The following is an 18,018-nucleotide window of genomic DNA, read 5'->3' as shown; positions in this document are numbered from 1 at the left end:
GGATTATGGCCAGCTCCTTTCTTACATGGCCCTCCTGATTTTTCTTCTCTCGAGAAGTTGCTGCTGTTTTAGATTAGTCGTGGTTTTTTTTCTGGTGTAGATTTTAGCTCTTTTGACTGTATTTTTTTTTTACTCAAGGTTTATGTAGGTTGTTGTGATTACAATTATAGATATTTTAAATAAATGACTTGAATTGAACAGAAGTTCATGTTACATCTACTAGTGTGACACACCCCTAGCCACATACCTGCCTGTATACCAAAAATCTAGAAATGTGGAAATAGTGAATAAGACCATCTATTTTGATATGATAAGTAAGCTACACTATATCTATTTTAGTGGTTAATCCAGGACATCTAAGGATAGGGCAGTGAACAATGGTCTGCTCTCCTAGCAATAAAGATTGCAGTTTCACTGATGGTCCGTAGAGCTCTCGGATAGTGCTCCTGGGAAAAATAGAACATGTTGCTTATCTTCTTTTGAACCAATAGAGATGGTGTATTGGTATCCACTTCAGTCTGGATGGGAATAGAGGCATGGCAAAAAATCACCCAAGAAGTTATGTATCTTACATTAGCATTTAATATATGTCTTCCCTGTCCTCCATTCATATTGTTTACCCTCTCAATGAAAAATGCCAAGACGAAATCACATACCTTTCAACACAGAGGGATATTTTTTTTTCTTTTTTACCGCGTTGAGGCTGAGTGATGGGCAAGAGGCCTCTCGATCTGGGAGAAACGTTTCTCCCAGTTTAACTCAAAATGTATCTCTTTACTTCTTTATTAATTTTTCATTATTGATTCAATCTCTTTAATTTATCAGCATTTGCCTATCTTTCTTTCCAATCACTCTTATTATCTCTTTACACTGTGTTGATTATTTAGATTGAATATAATTTCTGGGATTGGAATTCATTTTCAAACCCAGTAGTTAACCATCTAATAGTGTTTGGACCTGAAAGGTATCTATATGTTCATCTTACTGAAATCTCAAGGCAAGGACTACCCCACTAGAACTGTCCTATGGATTCCAGTTGTGGGCTTGTTCTGGGGATAGGACTTTTATCTGGCTTGTTTGCTAGGATGGTATAAGGGGAATCGTAGTATTCTGGCATATCTGGTTTGGCTTATATATACAAGACCTAGCTTGTGTCATCATTAAAGGAATACATTCCATGAAAGGTTAATGGTGTCCTTTTAGGATCTCTAGACTGTTTTTAATTCATCCTATATGACTAAACCAGATGAAAATCTTATCATTTTGGTATTAATTTGTAAAATTATTTTACTTGCCAGAGGAATGTCAAAGGCAACTTGAGATTCTTATTAGTACAAGGCAATAGAGACTTCCAAGATCTGTTGCTTTAAAACTTATGATAATAAAAAAAATATTCTAATTATTATGAGGCACCTCCCAAATCCCTTTAACCTTAAGGGTTTAGGGTGAAGCAATTACTAAAATTTTTGGATATAGTTAGAAATGATGTATCACCATTCAAATTACCAATTAATCATACATGGAACTTACCAGAGATAGCTCTTGCATGTACTTCAGGAGTTTTAAAGATAATGTGCCTGAGGTGAAAGCTTACTCAACTTCTATGGAACATGTTGGAGAACATACAGGTTCTAATTTGAATTAGTGAATTTTTCATAGGGTGTTCTCTCCCTACTTTAGCTTCCCTTTTTAAAGTAGAACTATATGCTATATTAAGAGTGGTTTAGAAAATATAAATTATGGAAGAAGGCAACTTCATTATCTTCTGTGATTCACAAAGGATTTTACAAGTACTTATTTCTTTTAATTCAACTAACTCGTTGATTTATATTATTGAGAATAGAGTAACTCAATTAAACTTTCGTTTAGCTCCAGCTAATGTAGAACATGGTAATGAATAGGCAGATAGACGACTAGCAAAGCAAGCAGCAGTTGTACTACTTCTAAGAATATAACAACTTTAGTATTATGATTTCAAGCCCCAAATGAAGGCCTCACTTCAAGACATCAATTAAAGAACGCCGGGACGCAGTTAATACAAACAAAAGGAGAAGTATGGAGGTATGTCCGGATGAAGAAAGATGGCACTGTGTTAGTGTTAATAGGACACCCTTGCCTACTTATAAATTTTTTTACGGCTGGTGTTCCTCAGAAATTTTGCTAAGATTGTTTTGTTACCTTGACTTTGAGTCATTTTCTGATCAAATGCACCATACTCACGATCTTAGAAATGGACACCTCTCTGAGACTCGTGTTGAGGATAAAAGGTACATCCTTGCCAGGTTAATTGGAGAGAATGTAGTACATGATGCCAGTGGCATGTTAAAATCTATTCCAGAAGTTGGTCCTCTACGAATAATTGAATAATTTTTGCTCCTATATTTATTTATATTTCGCAATTATATTTTTGTTCTTATTTTCAATATCATTAGATTGAGATCAGTTTTATTATATACTTTGAATTTATGATCGTTGACGTCATGATAGCAGAAGACTTTCAAATCGGTCATTATAGATCAGTTGTTTATCAACTATTACAGCTGATCGAATTCACAAATTCTTAAATGGAGGTAAAAACAGCAAAGCTATTTGCCACACCGTCTATATGGGCTACAAGTGTTTTGTTCTCATTTACCTTTTGAACATTTTTCTCTGAGGCCTTGAAAAACTATAATTAGGGACTACTGGGAGTCTGTAATATAGGAAGTCAGGATCACTATATACATCATATTCTCTACACTATAAAGGCAACGCCACCATATTTATGACCATGATACGATGCTACAAAGAGGGAAAATCTTATGTGAGCTTGAACCCCTATTTTAGTGTAGTATTATGGAAGTATATCAGAAAAATAAGCATCGTTGTATTTCCTCTGCCTAACCAAGCTACAGGTATGAAGCCTTTACTCTATTCTACTTACATCCTTCACTCATTGTTTGTGGTAATAACCCCTGCTTGAAAAACATCACATGAATGGTCATAACGGTTGATTCTCTTTCGCCATGAATTACTATTAGGGACAAGATGATAAAAATTGCCTTTACCTTGTTTCATGGAGAGTTGTAAAGTTTTTTGCTCCAAAATTGATCATGATATATTTGTGGAATGACTTAACGTTATAAGCTCACAACCAAAGAAAAGGGCAACGGTAATGTCTTTGAATAAATCAGCAGTTTGATACTATCCCTGATTTAAAATAAACAGTTTCCTCGTTGAAGAAAGACTTCAGACAACTATCTCAGAATTCTTACGTAAGGCTAAAGTTACAGCTCTGTCAAAATACAACGACTATCTTGTTACATTTATATAGAAATGGTGTTTTTTATGACTACGTTCCATTTCTGATAACTTAAAACTGCAGACATAGGGGAAAATCATGTTTGGTGCTAATTCTTAATGAGGCATTATCATACTAATAGACAATCCTTCACACTTTTATGACGCTTGAACAGGTGGCAAATTTAGGCCTATTTTTTTAAGTTTCTAAGGACTTGACCGTGAAAGAAATGCAAGACTCTTTAGTAAAAAAAATAAGTCCCATATAAACATGTTCGAATGCAAATGCAAAAAAAAAAAAAAAAAAAAAAAATAATCCATTACAGCTATGCCTTGAAGCTGAAGATCGTTGCCCTGGGATAATTATTATAGTTATTTGGTTGAATTTGCATGATCTATATGTGATGACATTGGTTGAGAGAGACGGAAATAGTTAAAGTCATTAGTTCTGGAATTGCGAGGTGAGAAGTTAAAATTCAATGGAGATTGGGGTTGATTTGTCTAAAGTGGTGCCTTTTTTGTTTTTATTTTGATAACAGCGTTTCATTCAGGGGTAAGTAGATCTTTCATAATGGGTCCCCTTTCTAGTCGAGAAATAGTTTTAACATGTGGCCCGGATGAAACCACGTCCTTTTGATACAATTTATTTTTTTTCTTATTATTACTGCCCTGAGGTTGTCCATCACATATAATATGTATATATATGTATATATAATATATATATATATATATATATATATATATATATATATATATATATATATATATATATATATATATATATATATATATATATATATATATATATATATATATATATATATATATATATATTTATACCTCATACTTGGGATCAAACCCTAACCCCTTTCAATGAAGGGCCAGGTCGCTTCCAACCATTCCGCCAGGGGCAATAAAAGAAGTCGGAACCTAACTGCTAATCTGCAGTTCAGGATTTACCTGGCGAGACATCAGTCTCTTACCAGCGAGTTTTCCCCCCGATTTGCCGGCCCACCAGGTGACACAATGGATGGCAATTCATTCAAATTACCCCTAATGAGTCAATATGGATAAATATCAACACAATATCGTGCTCAAATAGAAATAGATTTATACCTCATACTTGGGATCGAACCCTAACCCATTCTAATGAAAGGCCAGGTCGATTCCAACCATTCCACCAGAAGCCATAAAAGAAGTCAGAACCTAACTGCTAATCTACAGTTCAAGATTTACTTGGCGAGACATCAGTCTCTTACCAGCGAGTTTTCCCCCCGACTTCCCGGCCCACCAGGTGACACAATGGATGGCAATTCATTCAAATTACCCCTAATGAGTCAATATGGATAAATATCAACACAATATCGTGTTCAAATAGAAATAAATTTATACCTCATACTTGGGATCGAACCCTAACCCATTCTAATGAAATGCCAGGTCGATTCCAACCATCCTACAAGAAGCCATAAAAGAAGTCAGAACCTAACTGCTAATCTGCAGTTCAGGATTTACCCGGCGAGACATCAGTCTCTTACCAGCAAGTTTTCCCCCGACTTCCCGGCCTACCAGGTGACACAGTTGATAGTAATTAATTTAAATTATCTCTAATGAGTCAATATGGATAAATATCAACACAATATCATGCTCAAATAGAAATAAGTTTATACCTCATACTTGGGATCGAACCCTAACCCATTCTAATGAAATGCCAGGTCACTTCCAATCATTCACCAGAAGCCATAAAAGAAGTCGGAACCTAACTGCTAATCTGCAGTTCAGGATTTACCCGGCGAGACATCAGTCTCTTACCAGCAAGTTTTCCCCCGACTTCCCGGCCTACCAGGTGACACAGTTGATAGTAATTAATTTAAATTATCTCTAATGAGTCAATATGGATAAATATCAACACAATATCGTGCTCAAATAGAAATAAATTTATACTTCATATATATATATATATATATATATATATATATGCACATATAAATATATATATATATATATATATATATATATATATATATATATATATATATATATATATATATATATATATATATATATATATATATAAAATATGCGTGTCTGTGTGTTTGTGTGTTTATTGGGAGACTGATTGCATATCATTTACGTTGTCAAAATGTGCTTATGTATATACACATTCATAGAGTATATGACAATGGAAGGTTTTCGCTTTAAGGTACTCTTGCTTTATTTAGGAGAAATCAGTTGAAATATCTTGTGTTTAGATATATTCTTGGTTCCTTTAGTTTTTACCCCATTGATTTGGATTTTCCTGTTTTGAATTGAATTTTCTAATGAATATCAGTAATTTTACAATCATTCTAATGGATAATGTTTGCAAAATGATCTTTTAATTAATCTTCATGTTTTGGAATGTTTATAGGTAAATTGTCTCAGTGCTGTTTTTGCTGTCTGATGCTTTCCCTGAGGTTTTAATTTGACAGATGAATATGATTTGTAAAAGACTTATCAGTATAATTATTGATTAAAAGAAGAAAATAGCAATACTTTGTGCTAATATTCTCCCTCTATAGTTGACCATCGTATTCTACTGTATATTTGTATCATTTTCAAAGTTTCATGTGTTTTGTACTTATGTATAATTTGTTCCTGTGAAGAACTTGTTCATTGCTTGTATAAGTCATGCCCACACCATAACGTTTTTGTATATCATTGTAGATTTTGATGAATTTTTGCTTTGTAAACAGGTTCATATACAATTTCTATTTCATAAATGATTGAACTTGATGAAAGATATTGATAAGCTGGTATTAATGCATTTAATGATAAATAACGCCATTGTTAAATTTATATCACTGAAAGAGCAGCAATGTTTTCTTTTAAGTTCTGTTAAAATTTTTCTTTTGGTTGTTTTTATTACATCAGTTATGATTACATTATTATATTTCTTTTACATTAAGTTGCCCCTAATTTATAAGTGCCAGTGTATTTCTGTTTTCATAATCCTCAGAAGAAATTGAACTTTTCAAATGTATCCTAATTATGAAAGAGCTCACCTTTGTACAAGTAAGAATGAATCACATATCTAGTCTTTATCACAATGAGTACTATGTGCTGGCTCTATTTGTTAAATCTGAATTGTTTATGTTAACATTGTAATTTCATCTCTCACTTCCCTTATTGTTCCCTATTATATTTGATAGCCAGTTTTCTCTTGGATGTGAGTTATGTCATTTAATTTTTTTTTCGAAAGCTAAAACCAGTATTTGAAAGTATGTGGTGGCTACTATGCAAATTATGTTTTATTGGGAGTCATGAAACAAGCAAAATCTATTTTTACCATTACCGTTTTGGAGGAAATACTTAAAGCAGAACCGGTGGAAAAATTGAAGGGGACTAAAAGTGACTTGGATAAGTAACATTTGAGAAGATGCAACTTCGCCTCTTGATATTCTCTTTTTGAAGGATGTTGCTGAATTTTAGTTTTCAGGACTATAGACAAACAAAGCATTTTTTCGACATGAAAAGGAAAACTGAACTCCAGTAAGATGCTTTGAGTCATTAGAAACCTTTTCGGTGGAGGACAAGACCTTCAGCAGATAAGATGGATTGTTCTAAACTTTTTCTTCTACAATGACTTGAAAATATTTTGTGTGATAAGTCACGTTAATTTCTAATGTTATTTTCTTTAATAAGGCTTCCAACTAACCTATTTTATAGATAACTTGTAAAAAGGATCAGGTTACTGAATAGTTATTCTCTTGTAAGTATAAGATAATTGACTTTGTAAATGAACAATTGAACTGTAAACTCAGATACAGAATTATTAATAAAAGTTCTTTGCCATCCATTTTGGAACTGATCATGAATACCTAGAATCTACTAGGGTGAGTCAATGTTCACTACTTGAATTAGAATAACCAATGTCATTAACAAACTGCAGCATGATCCAACGAATAGCAAACATTTATATCAGCCCGAAATAGCTCCAATGGCCTAGCCCTTCCTATTCCCAACATGCAGGAAGCTCCCGCGTTTCCTTGCTAAGCTGTTTTCCTTCATCTGTGGTTTTCCCTCACTCCTGCCCATGGTTCTTTTCAACTCTTTCTCTGCTATCATACATCATATTTAGATATATTAGTAATTCCTACATCTTTTTGTAAGAATCTTAATGCTTGCATAACAGCAAAAATTATGTCGAACTCATGCCGGTGGATAATGCTGCAATCTGGCTAATGGTATAACATAATATAATTAAAATCTAGATATAAATAAAAAAAAAAGTTTTGCATGGTTCCCTTTTGTCTTATAACGATGCTCTTTATTCATATAATTTCATGGATATCACAAGAGTGACAGTAGCCTAAAGTCCCAAGATTCCATCTTCAGCGATCACTTTCACAGCTTTATTTACTAACGCCTCTCTTATGTAATTAGTTGTGCCATCCAACCGAGCAACTAATTTTTTCTTTGCCCTATGATTTCCCACCGGTATACAGATAATCTTAGTTGTATTTCTATTGTATTCTTATGCTTAAGCATTTCCCACGCATATATATTATCTTTTAATCTTGGTTATTCTTAGTGCTAAACTATTGATTTTCATGATTTGTGTCCATAATTGCTGACACCGTTTTAAAGTGAATCCTAGTCACCTAACGGAAAATGAGCTTAATTTCAAGAGGTGAAAGGGCAAGCACTCGCCTTGCAAATGTTCCAAAACCTCTTTGTGACCCAAAATAAGTCAACTAGACTAATGCCAGGTTATTCCGAACGAAGCACTTCGTTAAAGGTATCTTTGCTTTGAATCCTCTCCTGAATAGTAAAATGAATGCTGGCCCTTGCATACGATGACCTCAAAGTTTGTCGGGTCTAACTTTGATTGGTGGCTCTTTCTTCTCTGTAAGCCAGCCAGCTATTTAGACAAATGTCTCCGGTGAGAGATCAACCTGGAGGGGGAGAATCCATACCAGGGAACATCTTTTTTAATGATGACTCATTATTATCTCTAGAACATCCTGTAGTCTAGAATTTCCTTGTAGAAGATGATTATGCCTTGGCTGTATATAGTATGCTTGTAATCTAATCTATTAGCAGTCCATCGTTGTATTAGTATGTAAAATGGTAGTATATATTGACTTAAGATGCTTGTAAACAATTCTCAGTCGTGAGTTCAGAATAGAAGACCTGTCTCTGGAATGAAGTCAAAGTGTCCGTTTTCAAGTAGGTAGAGAGAGAGCGCGTCTATCTCAGGAAATAATCCGAAGAGTTTCTTGTCAATATCTTAGAATTAAGGATTTTTTGGTTGTTTAAAAGACATAACTAGGCTACAACATCTCTCTCTCTCTCTCTCTCTCTCTCTCTCTCTCTCTCTCTCTCTCTCTCTCTCTCTCTCTCTCTCTCTCTCTCTCTATTGGCATTACTTTAATCGTCTGATCACCTGATAATATATGGAACCAGTTTTGCATGATTTATCTAAATTCCTGAAGATTAGAAGTTATGAAAGTGCATGATCACTTACATTTTAAATTAAGTACTTATCATAAAATTGCCTACACAGAAAAATATCGAAATTCTTTGCTAGAAATTTATTTTTCAGTATAATTTCATTTATAATAAGTATATTCGTACCTGTCTCACTTGTGTGTGCTTTAACTTTGGACTGCTATTCTAGTCATTCATATTTTGATAATAAATGCATATCCAGAGTTCTAGACTGAACGAATTAGGTTATATTCCCTATAAACAATATGAGCCTGGGTCTGTCTGTCTGTCTGTCTGTGGAATTATTTGAGTTTTACATATCTGGAATCTATATATTTTTAATGATAGGTCTAATCCCTGAATTTCACTAACTGTAGAAAAAAAAATTGTTTGTGAGTCGATTCTTCTTTCCTGAAATCACACGGAGCTGATTATGTTTTAGTTGAAATTGTTACCCTTCCGCAAAGTCTTTTCTGTTTATACAATTATGAATTTTTCATGAAATGATAAATGTATAATTTCCAACACTGGATCTTTGTTACTATAACCACTCCCATCACTACTATTATTGTTATTATTACAACTAATACTACTTTTATTTTTTACTTAATGTACATGAAGCTATGGTTGGTCATACTAGTTGTATTTTTTTTTTTAGTTTGCATTGGCTGGATACATTCATTTTGGTACCTTATTCTCGCTTCATCCAACAACGCATATTTAATTTCAAGGTTGAGGAACTGGAAAAAGCGAAAGCAAGGGAACAACAGCTGGACTATATGACTTGAAAAACAATATTGCTTGATTTTCATTTATTGAAGGGGATCACGGGCCGCGCATGTTCTCAAGTAAGATCATGAAGATTTCATTTAAGATCAGAGCGTTAATCACTAAGAACGTAATCTCCTTTTATTTCAAGAGGTGCTCTTCAAGTCTCAGTAGATTTTGTCAATGATATTTACTCAGTGTATGTGAGGGCGATTTTATGAGTGTTGACCAATTAGTGGGAAAGAAGTACTGCTTTATTAGACATAAATATCATGACACGCATTTATTTCTTCTAAAAAAGAACACCGACACTCTCGTAGTCTATTGAGCTTCCAAAGATGTTCGAGAATGATGCTTTGATTCTTCTTGATTTATATTTATCACGAATATTTCTTTTTGTAACTTTAAATATCTGTCTTAGTTCATAGTTAATATAAGTGACCCAAGTGATTTTTGAGTCGGTCCTACATCATGGAATTTTTCAAGCTAAGAAAAAGGCTGTTTTATTCATAATGTCGTTATGATAATGGTACTTTTCTCTGAGGCAAATTGCAGTTTGAATGTTTATGCAGAATTTCCAACTAAAATCTGTAAGATAATCAAAAGCTGAACTTGGGATTAAAAATAGTTAGAATCTCTTACCTCATTTAGGATTAATACCTTTTATTGTGTTCAAACTTTTTTTTTTTTTATCTGCCTCTTGTTTTTCAAATGAAGGCAACGTGAATTTAACTATTCAGTTAGATCTACCCAGTACTGAAAATTCTTGTCTTATCATATCCATGTTAGGTTTTGTAGTCTGCAATAATATATCAGAGCAAACATTGCATAGCCTAGAAATCAAGATTTTTCTGTACAGAACTTTTTCTCTTTTCTTGTTAACTAAGCAGAACAATTTACAGGTGACGCAGATACAATCGACTGTTCCATATGTTGTTTCTTCTATTCCGTTTCATGTCATCTAGACCAGGCTTCAAATTTATTTTGACAGTTGTAACCTTTTAAACTTGCTTTTGTATTTCCATAAATGACCCTTTTAAGTGGAGGTACTTGATACCTTTTGCATCTAGACTTTTCAATTTTTTTTTTTTCACAGTGCAATTGATTGTAAACATTTTAATATTTTTGTAGCGATAATAGTTGTAAGATTTGGAACATTTACGAAATGCATTATAATGCTCAGTACTCAGTCAAGAGATGTTAATATTTCGACAACAATGACTTCTTATTGTACAAGTGTCAAATGATAGAACACTAACAACAACTGATTTTATGATGCATGTTCATTTATATAAATTTACTAGTTTTCATATATTCACCCCAATGCAGCTGCTAAGACTATATTCTGGCTTGATCATTACTTGTTTGCCACAGATTTCGGAGGAAACGCTTCCTAGTAATACTGAGAGTAAGAGTGTTGGCATCAGGTGAATGTATGGGGGTTAGCGATTATAATTTGTGCATGTGTCTTTTAACCCAGTGTTGTTGTTCTTGCACTTTAATTTTCGGCCAAGAAACTTCACAGTATTAATCTTACAACTCTCGGGCACATGACAACACCATAGTAGCTTTCAAATTGATGGGAATAGCTCAGTAAGATCAATTAAAAGAGTCTAAAATTTCGAAAGGTTAGTTATGAATCAATCCATGCCTTTGCTTCTGATATCAATGGGAACATTTCGTAAGGCTGGCAGTAGACAGGCCATAACTCAATTTACAATAATACTATACTGATCTCGTGGTTTTGCTAACTAACATGCGTCGTGAAGATAATGTTGTGTTGAAGATCATTGTTTGTGGGTGCAAGTGAAGGCAGCCTAATACATAGTCCAGTGATGACATTCCATTCACTAGTCATAACTAACCTTCCTTGGCGTCGAAATGACTTAGTGGCATTGACTTGCTCTCTAAAAGAATCATGGTGTGTGTTTATATCCCTTTGCCCCTTAATTTGTGACCCGTTCTGCGGATATAATGCGTTTGAACGTGGTAACGAGCTGAGCTCTATCCCTCGCAGCCATCACAGCCATACCCAAGATCGTATGTGAGACCATCTACTCGCTCGGCCTGCACGATGAAGCCCCTGTGTGGAAGGTTATGGATAGTTACGGCAAGATCACCGTCGTCTTGTCCTGGGATCCCACCTCGCGAGGAGGCCAGTTTAACGGTAGGTGGCGTCCTTGACGTATGAATCGCAGGGAAACGAGATGTGGGAACTCACAAACAAGATGGTTCAGTAGTTTCTTCCTTGGGTGATAGGTGATAGAGTAACTGACTCGCCATACAAGCTCATAGAGACAGCAGAGATTTTAATCTTTGTAAATGGAGGAAGACCAAGTGAGATTATTGAGGAATAATGAACTCCAATTTAGTTATCAGTGAGTGATGAGAGTAAATATCTTCTGCATCCGTTAAAGCAAGAGACTTGTCATTTTCACGTCAAATGCCGTCCCTCTCCCAATCAGAATTTCAAGCCCCCAAATAGATTGTTGCTTCCCTGGCAAAGATGTCTCCTGAGATTCTAAGATATGTTTCACAGTTTACCCAATAATATTCCGTGACTCGTAGGAGGACAATAATCACGTGTGGGAAAATAGAAATCATTTCTGTCCCCGTTACTTTGTCAAGCATTTTGTAAAGCTTTTTGAAGCCAATGGTAAAATAAAGAATGTAGTTTGCTTGTCGAACTTTTTAACCCCTCTTCTTTTATACAGGTTAATTAATCACATCTGAGAAAATCTGTGTCATTAGCCAGTAACCATCAAGAGATGCATCTGAACGAATCGTTGCTGTTCAGTCGACAGTTCCTACTATCTGGAACGGAGAGGCTTAATTATTAATTGATCTGGCAAAAACTCTTTGAGCATTTCAGAGCCCATTTCTTTCTTGTTTTCTGGTTTTGGTTTGATTGAAATATTTGTTTCGGATTGTTTTTTTTTTCTATTCCATTACTGATGCTACCATTTTTTTTTCTTCTGGCATTTCCCCTGATTAAAGTAATTCACCTTTGATATACAAAACAAAGTCGCCTCAGCTGAATTCACGACCTTCATGATGTCTTGTAAATGAGTTGATACTGCGACGTAGTAAGTGCCTTACACTGCAAAAATTCTGCTTTAGTAGATCTATTTTTCTTTTGCTTAGGTTAATTTTGAAAAAAAGATCCTGCCAATCCTTTGCTTCGCATTATACAATTTACTTTCCGCATATTCTTCAGAGTTTTAGCGTTTTCGCCTTTTTGTTAATTTCTAACCCCTTTTCTGCCCTTTTGTCATTACTGTTACTAGCGAGACTGGCTTTAACAGCTTCAATGTGTCCGCTACAGATCATTTGCTGGTCTCTTCCATTGCTTAGACAACACCGCAGCTAATTTTTCGTGTCAGTGTCAAGGGGAGGAAAGAATGTTTCTGTATATCCTTTGCCTATTTTCCTGGCTCTATTTTGTACCTTAGTTATGTTTTGGTTTTGAATTGCTACTTTCATTAGTGCTTCTTACCAAACTCAGACGCTTCTTCCAATTGCCATTTATACCTGCATTCAACAGTATTCCATTGGGCCCCACCCAGACAACATCCATTCAAGCACTTATGCTTGGGGGTGTTCAGTTTTAAATAGTGCTTGTCTAGTGTAATAATTTTGCTTTTGGAACAGTAGTAATATTGTTTGATCGCCAATATGCTTCATTTACAATTTATTTCTGCTATTATTCAATGGCCATCTTAAAACATAACATGAAAAGTAATGTGATTCCTTTAACCAATAATTGGATTCCGAAGATTTTTTCGTTTTCATGCCTGATTATTTCTAACATTCCCCGAGTAGGTCATTTTTATCACGTAACGAGAATTGTTTTTGATTTTGAAGTCAATTATGTAGCAGCTGTTCGTTTTATGAATGTTATTCATCCGCTTGTATATGAGGAAAACCTCTTTGTACTTCATGGAGACAGAACGTGTTCTCATTCATAACTGGGCTTTTGTTTGCAATACTGCCTTATTCATTTTGATTTTTGCAATGTTATTTTTGAAGTTCACCTTACTAATGTTACAGAATATTCCCCGGCGCCTCCTCCGGGTATCTGCAAGTTCAGGGAAGGTCATTGCTCTTTCAAATACATGAGTTTATGTGAAGACTACAATCGATGCCACTCATATGTACTATCATTAAAGACTGTTATGTCCTTCAAGACTAAATAAAGAATGGCAGGTTTTGTAAAATTTGCATATTATTTTTATTGTAACACCTGTTTGACGATTTTGCTTTTGCTTTGTTATTAATATCTGTAAACCTCCTCCCCATTATTCAACCGATGATATTCTCGTCATGGAAGTTTAGTACAGTAAGTTTTTAAAAGTTAATTTGACTTTCCATGGAGATTTCTATGGGATAATTTCAATTACTCAAAATTAAGGGATGGTGGTAAAGTACTAAACTTTTTAGTTTTCAATTAAAACGTGTGAAGATATAGTGGCTATATAAGGAACATTTTGAGTAAGAGATTATTTTATTGAATTTTTTTTTTCAGGTACAGATCTGATGAAATTTATTCACTATTAAATGAAAAGATAATAACCGACAGGGAATAAAGTTCAGATATATTTTGTAAATATTTACTGTTTTTGTAAAGATTTAAGGTAAAAATATTTCTGATAATGTACATTAATCTCAGCTTAAAATTTTTTTTTTGTGTCCATCCGGAATATAGTTGCATATGTTTTCCTAGAGAAAGGTAACCAGTGAATAAGGATTCTTCTTATCAGAACTTGAATGTCCAGTCCATCAAGGAATATTATTTTTAAAATATGTAATTAAACGTGGCTGATGTTTAAAGCTAAAAACATTGTAAAAATATTGATACAGTTTCAATCTGTTAAAGCTTTCAAATTGTTTTGCTGTTTCCAGTTCTGACGAGAGGCTCCTGTCTGAATGATTTATCATATGTAACCTGAGAGTTTCGATTTAGAATGTAACCTTTTTCCAATTGCATTATTGTTTCTTTCATTGTTACCCGAGGAAAGGTTTAGATTTTTAATTATATTGAGGAATGTATTACATTATGAATTCATAAATTTTCTGTAAGTGATGCAATTTTTATATAATTTTCAGGAAACTGATTTTAGGTTGTTATTGAACTGACTTTCCCTAGAATTAAAATCATCTCTTAACTGTTCTTCTGGACTTCTTAACGAATTCTAGGAAGAATCTTTTCTGTTACTGCGAAAGTGATGAACTCTAGGCAAAATTATTTCCTTGTTTTTTTTTTTTTATCAATTGAAACATAACACTTCATATAGAATATTAGACCAAGTGCCTCAGGAAAGAATTCCGCATCCTTTGCTGCAGTCAAGTAAAAGTGGCAGCAATATTTGTAACTTTGTTTATTTCTGTTTGTTAGTATATGTGAGTGAGAGACCTGAGGATTCAGTTATTAACCTTGTGCAATTCTTGAATTATTGGCATTTCATAAAAGCCTGATTCAAGGCATTGTGGGTAGAGAGTATTTCCAGTCGGAATGAACATTACAAAACAATACAATAGAGGTGTATCTGTTTCACATTAGGTCCTCAAATTGTCATGACAAACGAATGGCTTCAATAGAAGAATTACTTGACATCTAGAGACTTCCATTCTCCTTTTTGACCATTTGATATTAGACCAGAATGATTGTTCGAGTTTGTGCTATAAAACTGGGATACCTGATCCACAACAATTATCCGAGGAGCCAAAATCAGCCTCGGAAAGTTTAGGGTAAAGCTAATTCTCGGGTTTATATAACTTTAGTAGGTATTTACATTTGATTATCTATTGTTGCGTTATTCTTTTATTTAACTGAATATCATACTTTTGAAACTAGATTCAATAAAGGCTAACGAAAGATAAAACGTAATGTTAAGAGAAAGATTACTGAATTCATTGTTGACTATGAATTCTACCAAGTGGCTCATAGGAATAGGAATATCGTTCCGCAATGCTTTTCCTCATCTTTTCTGTTGATAACAACTATTGCCAAAGCTGCAAATTAGTTTTATTCAGGGCAAAGGGTTGTGGTGGCTTGTTAGAAGCGTCCTTGCATTGCGCTCGTCGGACTGAGGTTCAAGTCCTCCTCAAACTCGATAGTTTTCTTAGTGTTTGCAACCTCACCATCCTTATGAGCTAAGAAGGGGGGGGGGGGGTTTGGGGGAGCCTGTAGGTCTGATTCATCAGCGGCCATTGCCTGCCCCTCCGTTGTCCTAGCTTAGGTGGAGAACGGGCTTGGGCACTGATCTTCACACATTCTCCTCGTTCTTCATACACCTGGCAACACTAACAGAAATATTTTTCTTCACTGAAGGGGTTAACTACTCCATGTATTTGTTCAGTGGCTACTTTCCACATGGTAAGGGTAAAACAGACTCTTTATCTATGGTAAGCAGCTCTTCTGGGATAAGGCCACTCCAAAATCAAACCATTGTTCTCTAGTCTTGGGTAGTGCCATAGTCTCTGTTCCATGGCCTTCCACTGTCCTGGGTTAGAGTTCTCTTGTTTGAGGGTACACTCAGGCACACTACTCTATCCGTTTTCTCATTTCCTTTTCTCATCGGGATATTTTCGCTTTTGGAGCCCTTGGGCTTCTACCACCTTACTTTTCCAAGTAGGGTTGTAGCTTAGCTAGTAATAATAATTATAATTTGAACTTGCTTTATGATGAGCTGTGTTGATATTAAGGTAATCAGAACGGTTTAGCTTGACCTCACCTCAATCCCGTAGGAGTGGGTTCGAATCTTTTGACGGGCATTGGTGCCTTCATTTGTTCTTTATTTGGATTAAAATTTGTAGTGATAATGCTATGCTAAAGTGGGGTGGCATCGAAGTATCAAAGGGAAAAAAGGTAATTTGGGTATCACAAATTAGTATACAATTCTGTTAAAGAGACCGCTTGATTATAATAGATAAATAGGACTATCACTTCCATTTTGCAAATATATGCTTTTCTTCTAGGTCAATATTTTGCCATAGATAAGTCTGTCTGTCTGTCTGTCTGTCTCTCTCTCTCTCTCTCTCTCTCTCTCTCTCTCTCTCTCTCTCTCTCTCTCTCTCTCTCTCTCTCTCTCTTTATATATATATATATATATATATACACACACACACACACACACACACACACACACACACATATATATATATATATATATATATATATATATATATATATATATATATATATATATATATATCTCAGCCATACCACAGATGATAGCAGATATCATTTTAACCTAAGGAAATCTTTCCAGATGAGACAAATTCCATCCCTGTCTACTGTTCATTTCAGTTTTATTCTTTTTTATCAAGTTTGAATTTTCCACATTTTCCACTCGGAAGTTTCCATGTAACACTTTATTCACAGGTCAGTCCATCATCCTTGAATAAAGTGGTATGAGTGTCATTTGGAATTTAATGATATAAGGAAACTGTAATTATATCAATAGCTGTCGAGGTTACTTGACTGGCTGATAAAAATTGTTAAAGAATTGAAGAGGATTTATTAAGGTAATTATTTAATAATTAATAAATCTGTGATATTTAAGTAGATGGTATAGGACTGTATGCTATTAGCAACTGGGCCTTATATTAACCTGGCATCAGTTTTATTGCTATCAGATGCCGTGTATTGTACTCTTCATTATTATCATTATTATTATTATTATTATTATTATTATTATTAGTAGTAGTAGTAGTAGTAGTAGTAGTAGCCAAGATACAACCCTAGTTAAAAAAGCAAGATGCTACAAGCCTAAGGGCTCCAACAGGGAAAGCTGTCCAGTGCCGAAAGAAAATAGAGAATTAACGAATGAACTGTTTATGAGAATAATAAGAAAATATACAAAATATATCAAAATCGGTAACTACGTTGACATAAACCAGATATATATAAAAACTATGAAACAATATTTAGGTCAACCTACTCAACGGTAAAGCATTATCAACTAGTTTGAACTTCAGAAGCTCCACTGATTCCACTGAAAGATTAGGAAAATCATTCAACAATTTGGTCAAAACCGGAATTCAACAATACTATTCATTATTGGGCCTTATGATGGTTGAGGCAAGATTGTTATAGTTAAATGTACAAAATGGTACAAAGTGTTAAAGGGAAATTCTGAATGCAAAGGATTGTCAGAATCATGATAAATCTTATGCAGCGTGCACAAAGAACTAACTAAAGAACGGCGCCAGAGATTGATATCCAGATAGAAAATAAGGAATCTAATAATCTGCTAGTTTTTCTCCTACACTTTAAGATGCGAGTCAGCTGCTGAAGATCAGACAGGGGAATAATATTCAAAAGATGGTACAATGGAAGGATTTAAAAATTTTCCTAGAATAGATTTATCACCAAAAATCTTAAAAAAACGTTTTCAATATTAAATTTCTTTGCACAATTCAAAAAGAAACAGAGTGGATTTATTCAACAAAAGTACACTGGTTATTAAGGCTCACACCTAGAGTTTTAAATGAGTTGTA

The 18,018-nt window shown here is 34.4% G+C and overlaps 1 protein-coding gene across 2 annotated transcripts in view; it reads left to right on the top strand.

Annotated features, from left to right (window-relative positions):
* The window catches only part of Drep2 (DNA fragmentation factor-related protein 2), a 171,007-nt gene that overhangs the window by 116,051 nt on the left and 36,938 nt on the right, over window positions 1–18,018 (top strand). Inside the window, exon 4 of one of the 2 annotated variants that reach the window (XM_068378783.1) lies at window positions 11,534–11,683. The exons of the other annotated variant lie outside the window; for it this stretch is intronic. Within the exon in view, the coding sequence (XP_068234884.1) occupies window positions 11,534–11,683 (150 nt within the window). The remainder of the gene's footprint in view (window positions 1–11,533; window positions 11,684–18,018) is intronic. 2 annotated transcript variants of the gene reach the window in all.

This window comes from Palaemon carinicauda, chromosome 8 (genome assembly GCF_036898095.1).
Source record: "Palaemon carinicauda isolate YSFRI2023 chromosome 8, ASM3689809v2, whole genome shotgun sequence".
NCBI lineage: Eukaryota > Metazoa > Arthropoda > Malacostraca > Decapoda > Palaemonidae > Palaemon > Palaemon carinicauda.
This window is presented reverse-complemented; position numbering and strand designations above follow the sequence as displayed.